This window comes from Mobula birostris, chromosome 8, assembly GCF_030028105.1.
Source record: "Mobula birostris isolate sMobBir1 chromosome 8, sMobBir1.hap1, whole genome shotgun sequence".
Lineage (NCBI taxonomy): Eukaryota > Metazoa > Chordata > Chondrichthyes > Myliobatiformes > Myliobatidae > Mobula > Mobula birostris.
In genome coordinates, this window is record NC_092377.1 from 21460245 (window position 1) to 21483763 (window position 23519).

General features: G+C 40.4%; 1 protein-coding gene across 1 annotated transcript in view; it reads right to left on the bottom strand.

Annotated features, from left to right (window-relative positions):
- Positions 1–23519, bottom strand: part of birc6 (baculoviral IAP repeat containing 6) — a 270551-nt gene that overhangs the window by 59446 nt on the left and 187586 nt on the right. Inside the window, 4 exon segments of the mRNA XM_072264879.1 lie at positions 8251–8416; positions 12984–13148; positions 20364–20581; positions 22854–23154. Of these exon segments, the coding sequence (XP_072120980.1) occupies positions 8251–8416; positions 12984–13148; positions 20364–20581; positions 22854–23154 (850 nt within the window).

The following is a 23519-nucleotide window of genomic DNA, read 5'->3' on the forward strand; positions in this document are numbered from 1 at the left end:
CAATGACATGGGTTCAATTCCCATCGCTGTCTGTAAGGAGCTTGTATGTTCTCCCCATGGCTATGGAGGTTTCCTCTGGGTGCTCCGATTTCCTCCATCGGCCCAAGGACGGCTAATTGGTCTGTACGTTGTCCCACGATTAGGGTCGAGGTAAATCAGGGGCTGCTGGGCGGCTAGGCTTGAAGGGCTGAAACAGCCTATTCCACACTGTACCTCAACAAATAAAGTGGCACATATCTCCACATCAGAGTGGAGAGCAATGTGAGTGGGAATCCCTGGTATTCCTAATCACCAGATTTGGTTCTTCTTGGCTTTTAAATTGCTGCAAGATCAGTCCAGACTCATCTAAATATACCCTATTTTTTTCTCCCCCAGAAACCTAGGGTGTACACCATTTAGTCCAGGTGACTTATCTAACTTCAGAACTTTCAGTTTCCTAAGAATCTTCTCCCTAGTTATGTAATGTCAAGCAACACACACAAAATGCTGGAGGAAGTCAGCAGGCCGGGCTGCATCTATGGAAAAGAGTACAGACGACGATTTGGGACAAAGGGTTTCTGCCCTTCTGCCATCATCCTTGCCAGTGTTCTTTTCCAATCAATTCTGGCCAACTCCTCTCTCATGCCTCTGCAATTTCCTTTACTTCACTACAATACTGATACGACTTCAGCATCTCCTTTTCAAAATTCAGGGTGAATTTGATATTATGATCACTTGCCCCCAAGGGTTCTTTGATCTTAGCACTCTAATCAATTCCAGTTCATTGCACAACACCCAATCCTCCAGTGGACTCAACCATGAGCTATTCTAAAAAGCCATCTTGTAAGCACTCCAGAAAATTTCCCCTCTTGGAATGCAGCAGCAACCTGATTTTCCCCAATCAACCTGCATATTGAAATCCCCCATGACTATTGTAACGTTGATCTTTTGGCATGCATTTTCTATCTCCCATTGTAATTTGTAGACCACATCCTTACTGCTTGGGGGTCTGCATACCACTCCCATCAGGGTCTTTTAACCCTTGCAGTTCCTTAGCTCTATCCACAATGATTCAACATCTTCCAACCCTATGTCTCCTCATGATAATGATTTGATAGCATTTTTTACCAACAGTAATGCCACTCCCTCTGCCTTCCTGCCTGTCTTTATTAATAAGGCTCTTTTACTTTTCCAGTACATTAGCAATAACTGTACTAATTATACATGTGTACAGGCAACAGTACCAGATATGCCAGAATACATTGCAAGAGAATAATAAAACCAGAAGCGTAAACATACACTGCATAAAGAGGAAAGCACCAAATACCATCACGTAGTATTAAGAAACAGAAATGGCATACTTAACAAGTCTAAAAAAAACTTTTACAGAAATTGATACACAAAATGACTTCCTAAGTATATTAAGTCTGCTCAATGTTGCATTACCCTAATATAATCAGTTCTTTGATCTAAAATCTGATTGAGAAAAGATCAAAATACATTGTATTTTGGCAACTATCTGTAAGGTAGAACTACTGTAATGTCTCTCATAAAGTTCCATTTTCTTGTTCCCTATCAATCGGATCGAGTTCTCAGTATTCTCAAGAGGGAAGGTGAGCAGCCAGATGTCATGGTCCATGTAGGGACCAATGATGTGGATAGGAAGGAGGAGGAGGTCCTACAAAGAGAGTTTAGGGAGTTAGGTGCAAAGTTGAAGGACAGGACCTCCAGGGTTGCAATCTCAGGATTGCTACCCATGCCACGTGCTAGTGAGGCTAGAAATAGGAAGATAATGCAGCTAAGTACATGGCTAAGGAGTTGGTGCAGGAGGGAGGGCTTCATGTTTCTGGACAATTGGGCCCTGTTCCATGGAAGGTGGGACCTGTTCCGACAGGATGGGTTGCACCAGAACTGGAGGGGGACTAACATCCTTGTGGGAATGTTTGCTAGTGCTGCTCCGGGGAGGGTAAAACTAGATTTGCAGGAGGAGGGGAACCAGAGTGTTAGAGCAGATAGTGAGGTGGAGGAGGATAAAGGTCATGCGAGAACTGCAAGTATAGACAGAAATCAAAGGTTTGTACGAGATAGAAATGTTCTCAGGTGCATCTACTTCAATGCAAGGAGTATTGTAGGTAAGGCAGATGAGCTCAGGACAAACAACAGGAATTCTGCAGATGCTGGAAATTCAAGCAACACACATCAAAGTTGCTGGTGAACGCAGCAGGCCAGGTAGCATCTGTAGGAAGAGGTGCAGTCGACGTTTCAGGCCGAGACCCTTCGTCAGGACCAGAGGACATGGATTAGCATGTGGGATTAGGACATTATTGCTATTACTAAGACTTGGTTACAGGAAGGGCAGAACTAGCAGCTTAATGTTCCGGGGTTCTGTTGTTTCAGACGTGACAGAGGGGAAGAGATGAAAGGGGGAGGAGTGGCATTACTAGTCAGGGAGAATATCACAGCTGTGCGAAGGCAGGACAGCACGAAGGGCTCGTCTACAGAGGCCATATGGGTAGAGCTGAGGAATGGGAAAGGTGTGACCACACTAATAGGGTTGTATTATAGACCACCTAATAGCTAGAGAGAATTGGAGGAGCAAGTCTGTAGAGAGATAGCAGACCGATGAAAGAAACAGAAAGTTGTAACTTTCCACATATTGACTGGGAATCCCACACTGTGAAAGGGCTGGATGACTTGGAGTTTGTCAAATGTGTTCAGGAAAGTTTTCTAAATCAAAATATAGAGGTACCAACGAGAGAGGATGCAACACTTGATCTCCTATTAGGGAACCAGACAGGTCAGGTGTCAGAAGTATGTGTGGGCGAACATTTTGGGTCCAGTGACCATAATGTCATTAGTTTCAAGTTAATTATGGATAAAGGTAGATCTGGGTCTTCGAGTTGAGGTTCTAAATTGGAGAAAGGCCAATTTTGTGATAAGAAAGGATCTAGGAAGAGTGGATTGGGACAAGTTGTTTTCTGGCAAAGATGTGTTCAGTAAGTGGAAGGCCTTCAAAGGCGAAATTTTGAGAGTGCAGAGTTTGCATGTTCTTGCCAAGATTAAAGGCAAGGTTAATAGGCATAGGGAACCTTGGTTTTAAAGGGATATTCGCAATCTGGTTAAGAAAAAGAGGTGGAAAGCAGGTAAGGCAATTAGGAACAAATGAGGTACTTGAAGAGTATAGAAAATGTAAGAAAATACTAAAGGAGAAAATCAGGAAGGCAAAAAGAAGATATGAGGTTGCTTTAGCAGATAATGTGAAGGTAAACCTAAAGGATTTCTACAAGTATACTAAAAAGAGAGTAAGGGAGAAAATTGGTCCTCCAGAAGATCAGAGTGGTCGTCTATGTGTGGAGCCTCAGGAGATGGGGGAGATCTTAAAGAGTATTTTTTCATCAGTATTTACTCAGGAAACTGGCAGAGTGTATATGGAAGGAAGGGAAACAATCAGTAGTGTCATGAAACATATAGAGATTAAAGAGGAGAAGGTGCTTGCTGCCTCACAGTGAATAAAGGTAGATAAATCCCCCGGGCCTGACAGGATATTTCCTCGGACATTGAGAGAGACTAGTGTAGAAATTGCAGGGGCCCTGGCAGAAATATTTAAAATGTCCTTAGCCACCCACGTGGTGCTGGAGGACTGGAGGGTGGCTCATGTTGTTCCGTTGTTTAAAACAGGCTCTAAAAGTAAACCAAGCACTTACAGACTGGTGAGCCTAACATCAGTAGTAAGTAAATTATTGGAAGGTGTTCTGAGAGATCGGATATACAAGTATTTGGACAGTCAGAGGCTGATTCGGGATAGTCAGCATGGCTTTGTGTGTGGTAGATCATGTTTAACGAATCTTGTAGAGTTTTTTGAGGAGGTTACCAAGAAAGTAGATGAGGGAAAGGCTATGGATGTTGTCCACGTGGATTTTAGTAAAGCCTTTGACAAGGTCCCACATGGGAGGTTAGTTCAGAAAGTTCAGACACGAGGTATCCATAGAGAGGTTGTAAACTGGATTCGAAATTGGCTGCGTGGGAGAAGACAGAGAGTGGTAGTGGATGATTGCTCATCAGACTGGAGGCCTGTGACTACTGGTGTGCCTCAGGGATCTGTGCTGGGACCGTCGTTGTTTGTTGTCTATATCAATGATCTAGATGAAAATGTGGAAAACTGGATCAGCAAGTTTGTTGATGACACTAAGATTGGAGGTGTTGTGGACAGCGAGGAAGGCTTTCAAAGCTTGCAGAGGGATCTGGACCAGCTGGAAAAATGGGCTAGAAAATGGCAGATGGAAATTAATGCAGACAAGTGTGAGGTGTTGCATTTTGGAAGGACAAATCAAGGTAGGACATACACAGTAAATGGTAGGGCACTGAGGAGTGCGGAGAAACAAAGGGATCTGGGAGTTCAGATACATAATTCCCTGAAAAGTGGCGTCACAGGTGGACAGGGTGGTAAAGAAGGCTTTTGGCATCTTGGCATTCATAAATCAAAGTACTGAGTATAGGAGTTGGGATGTTATGGCGAAGTTGTTTAAGACATTGGTGAGGCCAAATTTGGAATATTGTGTGCAGTTCTGGTCACCTAACTATAGGAAGGATATCAGTAAGATTGAAAGTGTGCAGAGGAGATTTACTAGGATGTTGCGGGTCTTCAGGAGTTGAGTTACAAGGAAAGATTGAACAGGTTAGGACTTCATTCCTTGGAGCGTAGAAGAATGAGGGGAGATTTGACAGAGGTTTACAAAATAATGAGGGGTATAGACAGAGTAAATGCGAGTAGGCTCTTTCACTTAGATTAGGAGAGATAAACACACGAGGACATGGCTTTACGGTGAAAGGAGAAAGATTTAGCAGGAATATTAGAGGGAACTTCACTCAGAGAGTGGTGGGAGTGTGGAACGAGCTGCCATCTGACGCGGTAAATGCGAGCTCACTCAAGTTTTAAGAACAAATTGGATAAATACATGGATGGGAGAGGTCTCCAGGGTTATGGACTGGGTGCAGGTCAATGGGACCAGCAGAATAAAGTTTCAGCACAGACTAGAAAGGCCGAATGGCCTGTTTTCTGTGCTGTAGTGTTCTATGGTTCTATCAAATTATTCCAGGCAGCCGAGTTATTAAAAAATAATACCTCACATCCTCCTTCACTCCAAAGAGAAAAGCCATAGCTCACTCAACCTATCCTCATAATATCACTAAACTACAAAAATTATATATTAAAAATTTTAGAATTTTACTACACCTGCCTATAGTACATGATTCTATTCACATTTGCAGCTGCCCCTTTTAAAGTTTTATGGACTGCTAGAAAAAGCTTTTAATGAAGAATAAGCCAAGTTTTTGAGCTTTTACTGCTCCCCGCATTGATTAGCTGACCTCTATTATAATTTAACAGTAAATTAAAATGTAAAATTAATTTAAAACAGTAGATAGAATCACATTTGGAGTATTGTGTTCAGTCCTGGTTGCCTCATTTTAGGGAGGATGGTGAAAACTCTCGATGAGGTACAGATGAGATTTAGCAAGAGGCTGCCAGGATTCAAGAGAATATCTTAGGAAGATAGGTTGAGTGAGCTAGGACTTTTCTTTTTAGAGTGAAGGGGGATGAGAGGTGACTTGATTGAGATGTACAAGATGATAAGCAGCAGAGATAGAGTGGACAGCTGGATACTTTTCCCAGGGTCAAAATGGCTGATACTAAGAGGTATAACTTTAAGGCAATTAGAAGAAAGTATGGGGGAATGACAGAGGTAGTGTTTTTTTTTTAAATACATAGAGTGGTAGGTGCATGGATTACACTGCCAGGGTGGTGTTAGAGCCAAGTACATTAGGGACATTTAAGACACTCTTAGATGGGCACTCAGATGAAAGAAAAATGGAGGCCTGTATTGTTCTATGCTCTAGAAACACAAATCAGTATGGTTGACAGGGAAAGAGATCGCCTTTGACTCAACTGCAACAGACTGAGCTCTTAGTTCACTGCAGTCAATAAAAATTAAAGAAAGATCGTTCATCAACTAGTGAAAAAGATATTATTTGATCTTAGTACTGGGTATCTTCCAAATTTGCAGCAAAGTATACTGAACTTTGATTTATCTGTTGTATATAATGCTAATTGAAAATATTTATCTTTTCAATGACATATAAAATTGGACAAGCTATTTTAAAGTTAATGCCTGTAATCCACAGAAACACCAACTTCAGCATGGCCTACTCCACTTCCATGCTCTATTTCACCATGTTTGCATCGAATCAAAATGAAATGAGTTATAATAAAGAGAGATTTTCTTCCTTACCCAGATGAATTATAATTTCTGAAGTTAATCTCATCTCAAACCAGTTCTAAAATGGTTATGTACTATTGCAAAATTTGGAAGGAATTAATTTCCTAACCAAGAACAAACTTATATTTATGCCAAATTATTCAAAATGTGCATACATGTCCTTCACTATACAATATTCATCAATTTATAATGTTGACTGTAGAAACACAATTAAAACCAAACTATTACATTTCCTGCAAAATGTTATTAAATAGGATATACCTGAAATAAGATATAGTGAGACTCTCTTATTTAGGGTACATTTAGGTTTTCGAAGAGTTCGTCAGGGACAAAAAAATCTTGCTATGTCTCTGGCACTCCAACACTATCTTTTACAATTGCTTAATGTTTTGACAGAAAAATTTTTAATACTTATTTTCTGCCTGTAGGATAAAAACAACATTTTGCACAGTGCTGTCAACTGAAAAATATAATGGCTTTGAAGCATTAGTTGAATATCTTCTCGTTTTAACACTGCTGCCTAATTTGAGTTTACAGCATCTTGCTTCCAGAATATTTATACATTATTAAATCAGTTTACCACAAAACTAGAAAACATGCAAGCTGACTGCAAAAAGAAAGATCACAATAAATAGCTGATTTTACTCAATGTGATGACCTGACAGGTCTGCAACACCTTCCGCACCCACCATGGCATTGTCACTTACCTGTGAAATTGCAAGCTTCTACTTACATTCTACAATGGAATTATTAATTGTACAATCTCATGTTGGTGAAAAGAACTATAATTTGTGACGCAGAACATGGTTTACTATTTATTTAGTCTGTTTCAATTTACCCACCTAAAGTGGACTGCAAAATCTGTGCACAATAAACTGCATTATAGCCTTGCTCGCATCATGTTAAATGGTAGGTTCAAAAGAGAGCATTATTCCATGACAAAATGTTTTCTCAACAAAATGAATCAATGTAATGACAATTAAATCAAATTAAAACTCTACAGTTCTACTTTGTGCTTTGCATTTTCTTGATAACCACTACCACTCTGAAGAAACTAATCATAATTCAGCCAATATAAAAAAAGTTGTAAAAATTTATATCCTTAATATTCAAAGCTTCAGTTTTAAAAGTCTATTTGTTCACTGGGTCCGCTGGCATTACCAACATTTGTTGTCCATCCCCATTTGCTTCTGAAATGAGCACTTAAAAGTCAACCATATTGGTGTTTGAAGACACATACAAGCCAGATTGCATAAAGACAATGATTCTTTAGATCATAGAATGTTACAGCACAGGAACAGTCCCTGCAGCTCACAATGCCAGTCATGGATTTCCCAACCATACCCTACCCTGACTTTTAAATGCTGCTATCTTATCTGTGACCATCACCTCACCAGACAGCATATTTCAAACACCTACCATTCTCTCCGTAAGAAAGGTTGTTATGAAAATCTTATTTAAATTTTCTCCCTCTGACCATAAACCTATGCCTTGTAGAATTTGACATTTCAACCCATAGAAAAGGGTCTGATGCTGCAGAGAAAACTATCCAGCTTTGCCCAACCTCTCCTTATAGTTAATACTCAAATCCAGGCAACATCCTGGTGAACCTCTTCTGCACCTTCTCCAAACCTCCATATCCTACCTGTAGATCAATGGGTAGAACTTCATATACTAAACTAAATGTGGCCCAATCAGAGTTTTATAAAGCGGCAGCTTGACTTCCCACCTTTTATAGGAAATGCAACAGTAAAGTAGTAGTTCTGCAAAGATGCTGGAAATTTTGTGGTTACCAATATCTGATTATCTTCTCTTACGTAATAATTTTAAATTAAATTCCACAGTTGCCTTTGTACGGTTCAAAGCTGGGTCTCTAGAACAATGGTCTGGTACTCTAGATGTTAGTCCAGTGACAATAACATTAAGCAACAATATCCTAAACTAATGACATAAAAAGCACTTTCATTGCTAAAAATGTAACTTTACAGTTACATACCCGAGTCATTCCTCAGATAGGATGACATGGCAGGAATAAGACAGGATTGGCTGAGCAGCTCCACAAGTACAGAGGGAAGAGCATTATTATTCTGTCCTCGACTTTCACCAGGGTTTAGATCTCCAGATAAACTGCTGCCTCCAGGATTTATGTAACTAGCAAGAACCTAGAACAACAAAAACAAACATAAGAGCATTTGTAGAGTAAAGAATATTTACTTGTGGGGAGAAGTTGGGCAGGCCAATCTTGTTTTTCCTGGAGCAAAGGAGGCGGAGGATGACCTGATAAAGGTATGTAAAATATAAGAATTCCATTCAGAATACTTTTCCCACATTAGGGATATCAAAGACAAGAGGGCATAGCTTAAAGGTGAGAGGAAGGAACTTAAATGGTTATTTGAGGGGATTTCCAAGCAGCCCTCTGCCACCCACATACATACAACACAAGAGTGTCTGGATCTCACTGCTGAAGAAGGTGGAGTTCGATATATTTTCTGTGTTTAAGAAACATTTAGATAGGCACTTAAAAAGGCAAGTCATTGGTGTGGTTTCTCTGCTGTACAACGTAGGACGTCACTGTAACACAGCGATTAGCACTATGTTATAATAGCTTGGGGTGTTGGAGTTTGAAGTTCAATTCTAGCGTCCTCTGAATGTGTGTGTCTCTGTTTCCTTCCTTCCTCTGGGTGCCCCAGTTTCCTCTCATGGTCCAAAGAAATACTGGTTAGTAGGTTAAAAGCAGAAAGTCTCAGCCGTCAGCACTCTGGCACTGAGTCTGGCTCTGGCTCAAGAAGGAAAAGGGGAGAAGAGGCAAACTATAGTGATGGGGTTCACTGTTTAGGGGAACAAGTTCTGCGGACGAGAAGGAGATTTGCGGATTGTACGTTGCCTCCCAGGTAACGGGGTCAGAGAAATCTTGGATTCTTAAGTGGGAGGATGAGCATCCAGAGGTTGTGGTCAATGTTGGTACCAGTGACATGGGTAGGAAGAGTAACGAGATCTTGCAAAGTGAGTTCAGGGAGTCAGGCACTAAGTTGAAGGTCAAGTCCTCCAGGGTTGGGATCTTAGGATTGCTGTCTGTGCCACATGCTAGTGAAGCAAAATAGGAAGATCATACAGTTTAACTCATGGCTAAAGAGATGCAGCAGAAGAGAGGGCTTTAGCTTTTTGGATAATTGAATTTCCTTCCACAGAAGATGGGATTTGTACAGAAGGGACAGGTTGCACAACAACTAGAGGGGGACTAGAATCTTTGCAGGAAGGTTTGCTTTTAAACACAGGGGTGTTTAAACTGGAGTTGCAGGGGGATGGGAACCAGAGCACAGGAGTAAATAGTGGAGAGGTTGTGGGGAAGCCTACATACAGTCAGAAATTGAAAAGTTAAGCATGGTTGGACTAATATTCTGAGTTGTGAAAATTTCAATGCAAAGAGTATCATAGGAAAGACAGATGAGCTTAGGACATGGATCAGCACGTGAAATTATGGCATTGTAGCCATTAGTGAGACTTGGTTGCAGGATGGCTGGGACTGGCAGCTCAATGTCCTGGGGTTCCACTGTCTTGGACAAGATCAAGTGGGAGGGATTAAAGGGGGAAGGGGGCATCACGGCAGGACAAACTGGAAGGCTGGCTGACTGAGGCTGTAAGGGACGGAACTGAGGAATAACAAAGGGATGACCACGTTACTGGGATTCTATTACAGACACCCAACAGTCAACAGGATTTAGAGGAGCGAATTTCTACAGAGATCACAGTCTGTTGCAAGAAACATAATGTTGTGAAAGTAGGCAATTTTAACTTTGCACATATTGACTGGGCCCCCATATTGTACAAGAGTTAGATGGGATGTGTGTTCAGGAACATTTCCTTACATAAAAATCATGACTAGAAAGAATGTGATACTCGATCTCCTATTGGAAATGAGACAGGGTATGTGACAGAAGATTGTGTAGGGGAATACTTTGCATCTTGTGATCATAATGCCATTAGTTACAAGACAATTATAGAGAAGGACAGGTTCAGTCTTCAGGCTGAGATTCCAAATTAAAGAAAGGCTAATTTTGATGGTATCAGTAAGGATCTGGCAATTGTGGACTGAGATATGCTGTTTTCTGGCAAAGGTGTGCATGACAAATGGGAGGCCTTCAAAAGTGAAGTTTTGGGAGTACCAAGTTTATACCTTCCTGTCAGAATAAAAGGCAAGGATACCAGGTTTAGGGAACCGTGGTTTTTGAGAGATATTGAGGCCTAGGTTAAGAAAAAGGAGATGCGCAGCAGGTATAGGCAAGCAGGAACAAATGAGGTACTTGAGGAGTGTAAGAATTTCAACAGAATACTTGAGAAAGAAATCAGAGGGCTAAAAGGTAGGTGTTTCTGTACCAGACAAGGTAAAGGAGAATCCCAAGGGCTTCTACAGATATATTAAGAACAAAAGGATAGTAAGGAACAACAGACAGGATCTATAGAACTGAGGCAAAGCAGCCATGATGTCATTGACCATAAGAAGATTACAGAGGAGGAGGTGTTTGTTGTCTTGAGGCAAATTTGGGTAGATGAATCCCCAGGGCCTGACAAGCTGTTCCATTGGACCCTGTGGGACACTAATGACATGAATTTCAGAGGCCATAGCAGAGATATTTAAAATGTCCCTAGCCATGGGTGGGGGACTGGAGGACTGGAGGACAACTAATGTTGTTTCGTTGTTTAAGAAAGACTCTAAGACTAAGCCAGGAAATTATAAGCTGCTGAACCTAACATCAGTAGTGGGAAAGTTACTGGAAGGTGTTCTAAGAAACCAAGATAAGTAGGTTCAATAGACAGAGACTGACTAGGGATAGTCATGGCTTTGTGTGTGCTGGGTCAGTTCAATCACTTGGCATTCAAGATGGCGTAGTAAACTAGATTAGACATTGGCTTAGGAGAAGTCAGAGTGGTGGTAGATTGTTGCTTCTGACTGGAGGCCTATGACTAGTGGTGTGCCGCAGGGATCGGTGCTGGGTCCTTTGTTTTTGTCAACTATATCAATGATCTGGATGATAATGAGGTAAAGTGTATCAGCAAATTTGCACATGACATCAAGATTGCGGGGGGGGGGGGCATAGTGGACAGCGAAGAAGTCTATCAAAGGAACTGGACAAGCTGGAAAAATGCACTTAAAACTGGCAGATTGACTTTAATGCAGTCAAGTTTGAGATGCTGCACTTTGGGAGGACAAACTAAGGTAGTACTTAGTGAGCAATAGGGCACTGAAGAGTGACCTGGGAATTCAGACCCATAATTCCTTGAAAGTAGCATCACAGGTAGGTAGGGTCATAAAGAAAGCTGTTAGCACATTGGCCTCCACTAATCAAAGTAGCAAGTACAGGAGTTAGGATATTATATTGAAGCTTCATAGTAATCAAAAGCTGAAAATGTTGGTGAGGCCTAACTTGGGAGTATTGTGTGCAGCCTTGGTCATATATCTACAGCAAAGACACAGTAAGATTGCAGCAAAAAGTTACAGGGATGTTGCCAAGCCTTAAGGACTTGAGCAATAGAGAAAGGTTGAAAAGGTAAGGACTTTATTCCCTTGAACATAGAACAATGAGGGAAGATTTGACAGACGTATACAAAATTATCAGGGGCTATCGACAAGGTAAACGCGAACAGGCTTTTCCAATGAGGTTGGGTGATACTAACACTAGAGGTCATAGGTTAAGGGTGAAAGGCGAAATGTTTAAGGGGTACATGAGGGGAAACTTCAATGTCAACATTTAAGAGAAATTCGGATAGAGTCATGGATGGGAGGAGTATGGAATGCTATGGTCCAGGCGATGGGACTAGGCAAAATAATAGGTTGGCTCAAGTTAGATGGGCCAAATGGCCTGCTTCTGTGCTGTGTGTTCTATGGCTATGACTCTAAATGAGTGCTGTAAATGGTCCTGTGATTAGGCTGGGGTTAAATAGGCCAGTTGCTGGGCCATCTGGCTCATTGGGCCAGAAGGACCTGTTCCACAATAAATAAAATGAACTCTTTGGAGCATTCTGTTTGTCATTGACACACATCAAGTTATAATAATCCTCATATCTGCTGAAATACTTTGTACAGAAAGTTTGGAAATTGCAGTAGTTTTCAACTTTTCATTATTATTCATTCCAGAGTTGGTGACAGTAAAAAGCAGGAGATCAATTAGCTGTGTGGTCCTACATGCAGGACTACATACGACTTCAAACTAGCATTATTATTAGATTGAGCCATAAAAATATGGGTCACAGTAATTGTTAACAGGGAGAGGAAATAAGTTACAGTACAAGCATCAAAATAGCTGCCTTCAGTTTTCTCAATATTTGGGTGGAGAAGATTAGTCTCAAAATCAGAATATCTGCCTTGCAGCTTTGTTGCATAGTACCTGGAATGTTGAACCTCTATGAAGTTGACTTCAGCGTCGAATGCCATAGAGGGAACATATGAATAAGAAAAGTTGTCTAGTAACAGTGGAGAGGAAGATGAATGATAAAATTATTGCTTTTGGGAGGGGGATTTCAATGGAGTCTAAAGTGAAAAAGTCTGATCTATTGGTAAAAGTATAGGTTAGAAGTATGCCAAAAATGTTCAAATTTTCACTTTATATTGAATGCAGCCAGAATGAAGGCAGTGATAGGGAAGAAGTCAGAACAAAATACAAAGATATAATGTTCGTTAGCATGCAGCTCACTGATTCAACTAATTTTCAGGACAACTTAGTCACAGCATACCTGCAGAAGACAGGTGACATGTTCTTCTTCTAGTCTCTGCTTGGTTAGTGCTTGTTCCACATCCCAACCTGATGCAGTAGAACCTGTTCCAAAACCTGTACCTTTGGCCCAGTATAACTGTTGGTCTTCAGTGGAAGAATTTGCATGTGTACTGGAAACTTGTGGCTATTTTAAATGGGGGAGAAATACAATTGTCATTAATCAAAGAGACAATTGATAGAGGCAAAAGAAACAAATGGTTAAAATACTTTGTCTTTGCATCAGCTCAAAGTATTCATGTTAACAGATGTGTCCTGTGATTTGACAGACACTCTCCTTCAGACAAATGGAATTTATATTTTGCAATAGCTGTGTTCAGAATGTTAATTAGATCCAAACTATTAACCTACTTCAGCCTGAGTGCTTATTTCAGATGTTAGTGATCAAAATCAAGATAAGTTCATTATCCCCTTACTCCAGGTTATAAAACCCACAATCTGTTGAATTTAAATGTTAAATTTATTAAAAATCAACGATTTCAGTTAGTTATGAACAACTACTTACATATTTCTAAAGAAATAGTTTCCCTTGAAATACTTTGTAGTAATCATATGAATAGAGACACAATCAAAACTGAATTAAAGATGAACTGAAATCTTTCTGTGCATTTTTAATTCCATAATGCAATGCAATGGAATTATGCTTCTAACACCTTAAACAAGAAAAAGAGAAATAGATTTTATACTAACCAAGATCAGATGGTAAATGCAAAGGAATCACAAAACAGTTACGAGGGAGTATGAGGCTATTTGGCCCATCACATGTGCACTAGTTCTATGAAAGAGTAATGGAGCTACACTCTCCTCATAGGTCTGAAAATATTTTCCTTTCAGCTCCAACTCCCTATTGAATGCTACAAATGAGTCTGCCTCCACTACTGGCAATCCAAGCTGTAACTTCTCTTTCTTCAAGTGTTACTTCATGTCGGCTTTGGTTATTTTTCCCATTTGATATCCTGGTCCTTCGTGCTTTGGCCAATGCCAGCAGTTTCTCTCCATCTGATCTGCCTGTACCCTTCACGATATTCAATACCTCTCTGATTCCTTTGCAGCTTCCTTTGTTCTAAGGAAACTACCCCATCTTTTCCAGTCATTCTAAATTACTGCATCCCTCATCCCAGAACCATTTCGATTAATGCCATATACACACTCCCTGAAACTTTAAACTTACCCAGATCTCAGCTGAGGTTAAAATGCTTCGACAGTGTCACTGTTATTCCTTTGCTTTATATTCTATGTCTGTTTATGAAACACACAATTCTTTATGCTTTTCTTACATCATTTTCATCCCGATCTGTCAATTTCAATATTCTCCAAATACGTGTCTGTGCTCAGTTTAGAATTGCTTGCTTTCTTATTAAGATGTGACACTTCACAATTCTCAGCATTAATCTTCATCTGACACTTATCCATCCAACTGGGCAACCTGCATGACTTGGTTCATGACCCTTCTAAGGTTTGTGTATCACCTGCAAATCTGGAAAGTTCCCCAATCTAAAGTATAAATATAAATATTTTTAACTAGACATCATTTCTTGGAATGCATCTCTGGGAAACTCCACCGGACCTTTCCCTTCAGTCCAGCAAACATTTCTAGCACATAGTATTTTGCTTCTCACTTTGCTCTTACATTTCTTTTAATACGGTGACCTTCAAAATTTGAAGACAAGCCTGTCATGTGGTACTATATCAAATGCCTTTTGGAAGTCCCTAAATACACCAATCATATCTTCCTCATTCCCACCCATTCCCCCCAGGTACTTGAAAAAACAAAGATTTAGTTGCACTTAATTTCCCTATAACAAATGCACTCGGCTTTCTCTAATCAGTCCACAATTATACAATTGACTGCTTATTTTGTCCTCGTTTAACATGACTAGAATTTCCCCAGTGAAATCATCTGATCTATAGTTACTGGATTTATCTGTACACCCTTTTTATTAAGACAAAAAGGACGCAATTTTCTGGTGGAGAGCATTCTAACTGGTTGCATCACAGCATGGCACAGAGACTCCAATGCACAGGACTGCAGAGGGTTGTCGACTAAGCCTGCTCCATCATTGGCACAATCCTCCACATCATCAAGGACATATTCAAGAGGGAGTGCCTCAAAAGGGAGCATTCATCATTAAGGACCCACAGAATCCGAGACATGACCTCGTCTCATGGGAGAGAGGTGGTTCAAGAGCATGAGAGCCCACACTCAGATTTACGAACAGGTTCTTCACCTCCACATCAGATTCCTGAATGGTTCATGAACAGTACCTCATTATTCCTTTTTTGTTGTACTATTTTGTAATTTATAGTAATTTTATGTATTTTGACTGTGTTGTTTCTGCAAAACATAAGACAGTGATAATAAAACTGATTCTGATACTCAGGCACCAACTCCAAATCTAGAAGTGACTTCAAAATTATGGCTACAGCCTCTGCAATTTTTTTTTGACATTCCTTCTGCAACCCAGGATGCATAGCATCTAGTTCAGGTCTCTTAGGCAATACTACTTCACTCTCTGCTTCCTTAGGAATTTGAGAATTGGTATGTCACTGAAGACTTGCAAATTTTTACAGATGTACAGTGGAGAATCAACAAACTCATTCGTAAGGCCAGTGATGTTGTGGGGATGGAACTGGACTCTCTCACGGTGGTGTCTGAAAAGAGGATGCTGTCCAAGTTGCATGTCATCTTGGACAATGTCTCCCATCCACTACATAATGTACTGGTTGGGCACAGGAGTACATTCAGCCAGAGACTTATTCCACCGAGATGCAACACAGAGCGACATAGGAAGTCATTCCTGCCTGTGGCCATCAAACTTTACAACTCCTCCATTGGAGGGTCAGACACCCTGAGCCAATAGGCTGGTCCTGGACTTATTTCCTGGCATAATTTATATATTACTATTTAATAATTTATGGTTTTATTACTATTTAATTATTTATGGTGCAACGAAAACCAATTTCCCCCGGGATCAATAAAGTATGACTATGACTATGATTATGACTATTCTGAGTGGTTGCATCACAGCCTGGTATGAAGCTTCCAATACACAGAATCACAAGAGACTCAAAGGGATATAGACTCAGCTATCTCTGCCACAGCAACAATTCTTCCTGTCATTTTCCTTGGTTAAGATTCTCGTGACAATCCTCCTTGACAGTCTGATTTAAAACACTCATTTATTGTCTCAACTACAAATATTTTACATATTTTGGTCTGACTCTCCTTTGCCTGGGCTCTCACAGCCCTTTCTCTGGCTGTAAGCTTTCGCATTCCTTTATATTTGTTCCCAATCTTTTCTTATTCTCCCTTTTTACCCTGCTTACTTTCATATTCTTCCACCACATCAAAGAACTTTCAGAAGTCAGCCAAGTTCTTCATATTAACAAGTTGGCTTCATATGATTCCCCCCCCCCCCCCCCCCGGGCTTTACTTAACAGAACTTTCGGTTACCCAAGCAACTCTGGAATTAATTTTCCTTCCTTTTTCCATCATGGGAATGCACTTGAGCAGTAGTTGAAAAATTTCCACCCTCAAGACCCTACATCGTTCAATCTGATTTTTTCCCTGAAAACCTAGACTCCAAGTTACCTGTGCCAATTTGGCTCATGTCCAAACGAATATTTTACCTGGGACTAATCCATATTTTTCTCCATCATTATTCTAAACCTTCTGTTATGATTATTGTTTCCGAGATGTTTTGCACTGATACTTTATCCACATGAACTAACTCTTTTACCAAAGCTACATCCAGCAATGCCACTTCCCTTGAATGGGCCAGTAATATGCTGACCATGGAAGTTTGCACACTCACATTTCAATTCCTCCCCATCACACTTGAGGTATTACTATCAGTCTGCATTTGAAAAGTTATTATTCTTTGTTATCACTACCTGTGGCTTTTGCACACAATTTCCAAGCAAGTTTGTGAGCACCAGTTGCCAACCTCAACAAGAGACAGCATTTCTCTTTAATTTTGGAAACAGGTAATTTCTGCCATTCGTCAACCCAATCTCATTTCAGCATAGCAACACATTTCTTTATTATCATTCTCTCTGCATTTATGCCCATCTTCCCTGAATACCTTGCATCAGGAATATTTAGAATTGATTCCTACTCTTTGTTGGTAATCATATTTTTGTTATTGCTGTTGCATTGTAATCATAATTGGTTGATGGTGCCTGCAGCTCATCACCTTTGTCTAATGTGTTCTGTGTTCTCCTCTTCTTTGTGAGGGAGAGATAAAACAATGGATTAGATAGTCCAAAATCAGTTTTTTGGAAAAATGCAGAATTCATTAAGAAATCGATAACAGAGTACTTAAACCTGTAAAATATGTTTGATTATGGACATCATAGTTTTAGAGACATCGCCAGAGAAATACAGCACAGAAGTGAGCCCTTCGGCCCATCTAGTCCATGCTGAAACTATTTAAACTGCCTATTCCCATCAGCCGGCACCGGGACCATAGCTCTCCATACTCCTACTATCCATATACCTATCCAAACTCCTTTTCAGTGTTGAAATCGAGCTCATGTGCACCACTTTTCCTGGCTACTGATTCTACCCTCATGACCCTCTGAGTGAAGTTTCCCCTCATTCCCTTTAAACTTCTCACCGTTCACCCTTAACCCATGATCTCTGGTTGTCATCCAACCCAACCTCAGTGGAAAAAATATACCTCTATCAAATCTCCACTCATTCTTCTGGGTTCTAAAGAATACAGTCCTAACCTATTCAATCTTTCCTTATGACTCAGATCCTCCAGTCCCAGCAACAGCCTTGTAAATTTTCACTGTACTCTTTTAACCTTATTTACATCTTTTCTGTAGGTAGTTACCAAATCTACACAAAATACTCCAAAATAATCCTCGCCAAAGTCTTATAAAACTTCAACAGAACATCCCATCTCCTGTACACAATACTTTGATTTGTGCCAAAAGCTTTCTTTACGACCCTAACTGTGATGCCACTTTCAATGAATTATGGACCTGTATTCCCAGATCCCTTTGTTCTACAACACTCCTCAGAGCTCAACCATTCACTGTCGGTCGTACTGAAGTGTAAAACCTCACCTTTGTCTGTATTAAATTCCAACTGCCGTTTTTCAGCCTATTTTTTCCAGCTGATGCAGAACCCTCTGCAAACCATGATTGCCTTCCTCATTGTCCACTACACTGTCATTCACAAATATGCTGATCCAGTTAACCACATCATCATCCAGATGACTGATACAGATGACAAACTACAAAGGACCTAGCATTGATCCCTGCAGCACTCCACTAGTCACAGGCCTCTAGTTAGAGAGGCAACCATCTACTACCACTCTCTGGCTTCTCCCACTAAGCCAATGTCCAATCCGATTTACTCAATTTACTACCTCATCTTGAGTACCGAGCAACTGGACCTTCTTGATTAGTCTACCATGTGGGACCTGGTCAAATGCCATACTAAATTTCATGTAGACAACATCCACTGTCTTGCCTTTATCAACTTTCCTGGTAACCTCATCAAAAAAAACTTGACAAGTTTGTTTCGACATGACCTACACACACACAAAGCCAGGCTGACTATCCTCAATCAATCCATGTCTATCCAAATACTTACATATCCAGTCTCCTGGAATACCTTCCAATAACTTTGGCACAATTGATATCAGACTCACTGGCCTACAATTTTCCTGGTTTATGTTTAGAACCTTTTTTAAACAGCAGAACAACACTGGCTATCCTTGAATCCTCTGGTACTTTCACTGTTGCTAAGGTGATTTAAATATCTCTGCTAGGGCCCTGGCAATTTCTGCACTTGCCTCCCAGAGGATCCAAGGGAAAACCTGATTTCCTTAGGGTAGCAAACACCTCCTCCACTGTAATCTGTACAGGGTCCATGAAGTTGATGCTGCTTTGCATTGCTTCTATATACTGTGCCATCTCCTGAGTAAATACAGAAGCAAAGAATTCATTTAAGACCTCCCACATCTCTTTTGGCTCCACATATGGATTACCATTCTGGTCTTTCAGAGGACCAATTTTGTCCCCTGCAATCCTTCTGCTCTTAACATATCTGTAGAATCCTTTAGGATTTTCCTTCATCTTGTCTGCCAGAGTAACTGCATGCCTTCTTTTAGCCCTCCTGATTTAAGTGTTCCCTTGCATTTCTTATACACCCATAGGTACCTCATTTGTTCCTACTTGCCTATTATCAAATTTTTTTTAAAGTGTTAAACAATTTTAACATTGGCTTTTTTTGAAATATAGCCCGGAGGATTGAAAAATAAAGCATATTTGGAGTTCCAAAATGTATTTGGTAAAGTGCTACACCTTTTTGCTTACAGTAAGTGTCATACATTAAGATGGACTGATGGAAAATAAAGGTAGGATATATTTGCTTTAGAAACAGTGTAGAAAAGGTTCACCAGCTTTAATTCCTGGGATGAGGTGGTTGCCTAATGAGAAAAGATGAAGCAGAAAAAGACATTAGCTCTCAGGTCCTTGGTAGCGAGAGCATTGAAACATACAACCTTAAATAGCTTGACATGGCATACAAAGTATACTTCGCTGCTGGGGAAGTCAGGGAAAAAGAAATGGCATCATCTTAGTGTAAGGGGTTGGCTACTTAATTCCCAAGCAAATATCCCTTTTCACAAGGTTCTAAACTTTCAGGACCCTCTCCCGAATGACCACAGCCATTAGCTGTGGTCAAGATTGAAGTAGGTAGGCTCTGGGAATGAGGCCATAAAGTCAATTTCAATCACTGATCAGAACAGCTATTTTTACAACAACCCAAATTGTTCTGTGAGAGCTGTATTCAAAAGTAAACATCCAGATTTTAAAAAGAATCTAGTGCTTTCCCAGTGTATATGACAAATCAACTCTTCCCGGGCTTCCAGGTATCAATTATAACCAACATTTGGATGACAAACTCTGGCATCTTCAAGAAGAGTTAACTGGCTAGAAGCCCGAGAAGAGTTTATTCATCCAGATTTGTTGCTGTGGTAGAATTAAAATTTGTGCTGTTACGAGAAAAAGCTTCTGAGAGGCCTACATGCAAAATAATAGCCATAATTAAAACTATTCTGTAAAATTACACAGAGAGCTCAATCATTTGGAGAAAGTAATTAAAATAAAAACATCATACTATCCAATATACTGCAGTATCTTACCTATAACAATGAATTTTAAAAAAATTTAAATAGATGTTGATAAATAGTAACATTTGTACATTAACTCTTCACACTTTGATCAGATTTTAAAACCACTTTTTCTAATGACAATATTAGAACTGTATTGAATAAATACAGTTAGACTGCGAATTTGATTTACAATCTTAGATTAGGCTTACCTCTGTCTGGTTGATGTTTGCATTGGGAACTCTGGGGGCATGGTGACTTAGTGCAGACAGGCAAGCAAGGATAAGATGAATTGCTCCGATCTCCAAAGCCATCCGCCTAAGGAGAACGCCGTCATCAGTAGTCAATGGGGTGGTACTGAATAAAGTGCGCAAAACATGGAATGGAAGTGTAGGAAGAACATTTGCTGATGGGGACTGTAGGATGTGACCTGAAAATTCAAGAGAAAATGAAAAGGATTTTTTAAAAAAACTGTTTTGATGACTGGATTCTCGATAACTAAAATTAAAATTCCTTTTCAGCAGCTGGAGGTTTTATTATTCATTAATGTTCAAAAATTACAAATTGAACAAATAACTACCTGCTGTATATGCAAATGTTTTCCACAATGCCATTTGCTCATAACATGATGCAGTTTTCTAAAAGAGCTAGTGACTGTGAACCATTATTTTATTAATTTAGAAATACAGCATAGTAACAGGCCCTTCCAGCCCAAGGAGTCCAGGCTGCCTAATTACACCAATGTGACCAGTTAACCTATGCCTTTGGATGTATGGGTTAGTTCAGGGGTCCCCAACCTTTTTTGCACCATGGACCAGTTTAATATTGACAATATTCTTGTGGACTGGCTGATGAGGGGGGCGGGGGGGGGTGTTCAAGTTCAACAGTACGTGACAGGGAATGAGGAAAGGTGCAGCTGACTCGCAATCGTTTCATATCACCAAATCATATTGTTTCTTCGCGGCCCGGTACCACATGCTTTGCGGCCCGGTGGTTGGGACCACTGGGTTAGTTAGTTGGTCACATGAATGTAATTGTCTTAATTATCATTTTCCGTTGCTCCCCCAGGATCAAGGATGACTTGCTTTTTTGGGATATCAGCAGGCCAATGAAGCCAATGCGTGGCCCTGCAAATAGGTGTTCTCCTTCAGCTACTTTCACTGATCTTCTGTGTGCTTCTATGTGTGAATTTCACACTCTCAATCTCAGATGTACCACAAAGCTCACGATAACAGAAAACGCAAGAAATACTCAGCAAACAAGGTTACATCTGGGAGAAGAAACAGAGTTAACTTGGCAGATTGAAGACCCTTCATCCAGATGAAGTTAACATAAGAACATAGGAATAGGAGCAGAAGCAGGCCATCTGGCCTGGTGAGCCTGCTGCATCATTCAATAAGATCATGGCTGATCTGACCATGGACTCATCTCCACCCACCTGCCATAACCATTAATTCCCCTATAATGTAAAAATCTATCCAACCTTGTCTTAAATATTATTACTGGGGTAACCTCCACTGCTTCATTGGACAGAGAATTCCACAGATCCGCCACTCTCTGAGAAAAGCAGTTCTTCCTCAACTCCATCCTAAATTTACTCCCCATGTCCCCTAATTTAAGTCTCACCTACCAGTGGAAACAACTTTCCTGCCTCTATCTTATCTATCCCTTTCATTAATTTTATATGTTTCTATAAGATCTCCTTTCATCCTTCTGAATTCTAGCAAGTACAGTCCCAGGCATCTCAATCTCTCCTCATAGTCTAACCCCTCATCTCTGGAATCAACCTGGTGAACCTCCTCTGCACCACCTCCAAAGCCAGTATACTCTTCCTCAAGTCAGGAGACGAGACCTGCACGCAGTACTCCAGGCGCAGCCTCACTAGTACCTTGTACGGTTGCAGCAGATCTTCCCTGCTCTTAAATTCAATCTCTCTACTAATGAAGGCCAACATTCCATTTGCCTTCTTGATAGCCTGCTGCACCTGCAAACCAGCCTTTTTGTGATTCATACACAAGCACTCCCAAGTTCCCCTGCACAGCAGCACGATGCAATTTTTTTTTACCATTTAAATAACAATGTGCTCTCTCATTTTTCTTTCCAAAGTGGATGACCTCACATTTACCAACAATGGACTTAATCCGCCAGACCCCTGCCCACTCACTTATCCTATCTACATCTGTTTTATTTCATATTTTTGTTTTAGATTTCCAGCATCTGCACTTTATAAATTTGACTTTTAAAGTTCAGGCTTAGTACAATGGGCAGCAGATTACTGACCACTGTATGCTTCCAAGTCTCGGAAGACGTGGACTATTTACCGTCAGCACTTCTAAGCACAGGGGAGATATCACCAATACTGTGAAAACTCCTCCAAATCCACGAGTAAAATATGGCAACCAACGTTACCATTATTTCTCATATCAACACCCTCATCAAGACTAACTACACTCAGACCACACTGTTGGACAAGCTGCATTGTTTGCATGCCTAATACTAGACAGCCAAAGTAGATGTGGTTATGCAGAGGAAAGGAATCGAGGGTGGTCTAAACATTGCCTAGGAAAAAATATCATTTTAGTGGCCCTTGGCCTGTGAATATTCAAAGAAGAGAAACACTAAGAAACTCAAGCTAAGTGATAATTTGATTATATTATTAAAGGTAGAATCATGGAGAAAAAAGTACACATAATGACACTTACTGCCTTCACCATCATCAGTTACTCCGAGCACCAATCTAAGCAAACACTGTGCATGCTTCCGTTCTTTGAGGAGTACTTCAGCATAACCTGGCAAACGGAGGAAGAGTCCAAAGGCTGCAAGAGAATGCGCTGGGATGGGAGACATGGCTGGGACAGTTGATTTGATTGGCGGCGGCTCTGCAGTTATTGTCTCAGGGGCTTCATAAACCAATTCACCAGACTGCTCTATGGTGACCCACTCAAACTGTTCATTGTCTTTGGGCTTTTCTTGTGAAGTCGATGTTACCACTGGGGCACTCACCTAAACACACAAATAGAAGGTGCTAAAACAAAACTTTAATATATCAATCATTTGAATTCTGATAGAATCACGATTTTTCATTTTTTAAATTAAGTAAAATCTGTCAAACTGGACCCTAGCTGAATGATGATTGTCCATCAGCTAACTAAGGCCTCACCAGTAAATATGGTGAGTCTTACATTTAAGCAACAAATTAGACACAATTTTGTAAATACTGTTTGTTCTATCCCAATGTATTAAATTGTTTAGTAGAAGCAATTTGAAATCTTGCACAAAACTAAGCAAGCCAGTAGTAAATTTACGACTTGGTAATGCTGATTAGTGACAATGGATGCATCTGTCAAATTTTAAACTGGGCACTAGAT